The sequence below is a fragment of the Rosa chinensis genome, chromosome 1 (genome assembly GCF_002994745.2).
Source record: "Rosa chinensis cultivar Old Blush chromosome 1, RchiOBHm-V2, whole genome shotgun sequence".
NCBI classification, from domain to species: Eukaryota; Viridiplantae; Streptophyta; class Magnoliopsida; order Rosales; family Rosaceae; genus Rosa; species Rosa chinensis.
In genome coordinates, this window is record NC_037088.1 from 39,797,412 (window position 1) to 39,800,146 (window position 2,735).

Consider the following 2,735-nt stretch of genomic DNA (forward strand, 5'->3'; position numbering starts at 1 on the left):
TTGAACATAAAATGAAAAAAAGGCCAAAGTCTTTTGTTATTTCCCTTTTTAAATCGTGAGTGTGGTAGTCATCTCGGCTAAGGGTATTCCTGCACAGTCGCCGCAGGGGCACAAATTTGAAGGCACTTCAAACTTGCTGGGCCTATAAAGTTATGGGAGTTGAGATTCAAACGCTAGACACGAGGTTTCTCCCAGCAAGGCTAGACTAATCTCCCGCCGTAGGTGCAGGAATTCGAAGGCCTCTCAAATTTTCTGATAAGCTGCTCAATTGAGCTTATTACAATCATGTTGGAGAACATCAAGTAAGCACGCTAGTGCTTGATACAACCAAACAGAAGCATGAACCGCTTCAAAACCTATTACAGCAAGTCGGTGTGCAACCCCATTGCAGCTTCTAGGAGTATGAAGTAATTGAATTCCTTCGAGTTGGTGCCAGACCTGTTTTATATCATCAATGAGACCTCCATTAGCTAACCAGCTATGATCATGACTCTGAATCTCTGTAATAGCTTCTGCGCTATCACTTTGAAGAACCACATTTTTCTGCTGAAGGGAAAGTAGCATATCCAGCCCTTCACGTATGGCCAACATTTCACACTGTTTTGGAGAAGCAGTATAAGGGATGGGACGTGCAAAGGTTGCTATAAATCGCCCCTGGCAGTCTCTAAGCACTCCCCCTATGCCACCTTGGTGTTGTTCAGGAAGGAAGGCTGCGTCAACATTCAACGTAAGGCTTCCTTGTGCAGCAGGTTTCCACGCTTTTTGTTGTATCTTACTTGCTCTGTTGGGAATGGCATGGACCGCATGGAACTCCTCTAACCATGTAAAAATGCTCAACATCAAATCCTGAGCTGTTTGAGTTTTATTTTACCACAATGTATTGTTTCTGTTCCTCCAAACTCCATGGATAATCATTAACAATTTAGCAAACACATCCGGTTGTAACTGTACTGCTCTTTCTAACATCCACTCCTTGAAATTAATAGATGGAAGAAGAGTCCTCTGCAAATTAAAAGGAGGAGCACATAAGATGGCTTTAGTCATAGGGCACTGACAAAATAAGTGTGTCGTGTCTTCTACTCTGTGTTTACATAGTACACAGTTCACCTCCCTTGATATCCCTTGAGGAGTAACCTCTCTCTTGTCGGCAGTAAATTATAGCATGCCCTCCAATTGCATACTTGAACTTTGCTGGGAATTTTTGCTCTCCAGATTTTTTTCCAAAGTACTCCAAATGGGTCACCATTTGACGTAGAGGTCAAGACATTCTGCAGCACCTGTTCACGAGCTATCCAATAAGCAGATTTTACAGAGTAAAAACCTATTTTCTCCAAGCTCCAAATAAGTCTATCTTGACATACTCTTCGACTCAATGGTATACATAATACGTTGGCAGCAATATGTGGAGGAAAGATAGAATGTACCAATTCGGGGATCCATTCTCGTGTGTCCTCATTGATGAGATCTGAGACAAATTCGAACTCAGAATTGGCTGGCCTATGTAGGATGGTTCGTGTGGATATTGGCAGCCACCTATCCATCCATAAACGGACTTGCTTACCATTACCAATTTTCCATTGTACACCTGCTTTTAGAACACTTCTGGCATTTAAAATACTCCTCCAAGAAAAGGATGGAGCCTCTCCCATATCAGCTTCCCAAAAAGATGACTGTGGAAAATACCTCGCTTTATAAAAACGAGCAATTAGAGACTGAGGATTTGAAATTATTCTCCAGCCTTGCTTGGCAAGCATAGCTAGATTATATGCATAAATATTTTTGAAGCCTATACCTCCCTCTTGTTTTGTCAAACATAGCCTTTCCCAGCTCCTCCAATGAATTTTTCTCTTATCTCCTGTATCTCCCCAAAAGAAGGATGCACATAATTGATGAATATCATCACACAGCCCTTTGGGTAGAAGATAGCAGTTCATCACATATAAAGGCATGGTTTGTGCCACAACCTTGATTAGAATTTCTTTTCCTGCACAACTTAGAATTTTGGCCTTCCAATTAACCAATTTCTTGGTAAGCCTTTCTTTGATATATTCAAAGATTACAGTTTTGGATTTTCCCACATGAAGTGGTAGACCGAGGTACCTGTCATGCTTATCAACCCTCTGCACATCAAGGATGGAGGCCAACAAATCTTGTTGTTCCATTGGAACATTTTTGCTAAACACCACACTACTTTTTTGATAATTAATCTTCTGGCCAGATGCTTGCTCATATACATTGAGGATTGTTCGAAAGTTGTGACACTTTGCTACATTTGAACTGCCAAATAAGAGACTATCGTCCGCAAAAAATAAGTGATGAAGTGTTGGGGCTTGAGGACACAAAGTAAGCCCTTGAATCACATTATCTTGCACAACACTGGTAATCAAAGTAGACAAGCCTTCAGTACATAAAATAAACAGATAGGGTGATAAGGGATCACCTTGTCGAATACCACGAGTAGGCATGATTCTGGATGTAGGCTCTCACTGAATAAGAATAGCATAACTGACGCTAGTAACACAAGTCATCACCATATTGATCCATTGGGTGCAGAAGCCCAATTTTGTCAACATTGCATGTAAGAAAGGCCATTCTAATCGATCATAAGCTTTACTAATATCCAGCTTAAGAGAGAAGAAACCGGTTTGTTAATGCCTTAGTTTGTGCATGAAGTGTGCAGCCTCTGTTGCAACTAAAGTATTATCCGAGATCAGTCGACCAAGCACATATGCGCT

The 2,735-nt window shown here is 41.2% G+C and overlaps 1 protein-coding gene across 1 annotated transcript; it reads right to left on the reverse strand.

Moving 5' to 3' along the window:
• Positions 1-264: 264 nt before the first annotated feature.
• Positions 265-1,246, reverse strand: LOC112166687. Its single transcript, XM_024303570.1, has 2 exons — positions 1,108-1,246; positions 265-815 (listed from the first exon to the last, which is right to left on the reverse strand). Exons 1-2 carry the CDS (start codon positions 1,244-1,246, stop codon positions 265-267), a joined length of 690 nt encoding a protein of 229 aa, XP_024159338.1.
• Between the last annotated feature and the right edge of the window lie 1,489 nt (positions 1,247-2,735).

Excerpts from the sequence above, each read along its gene's own strand:
- LOC112166687 (XM_024303570.1), bottom strand. The coding sequence starts at position 1,246 with ATGGTGACCCATTTGGAGTACTTTGGAAAAAAATCTGGAGAGCAAAAA. Across the intron at positions 816-1,107 it reads CTCAAGGGATATCAAGGGAG|AGGAGTTCCATGCGGTCCAT; the intron begins GTGAACTGTGTA and ends TTACATGGTTAG.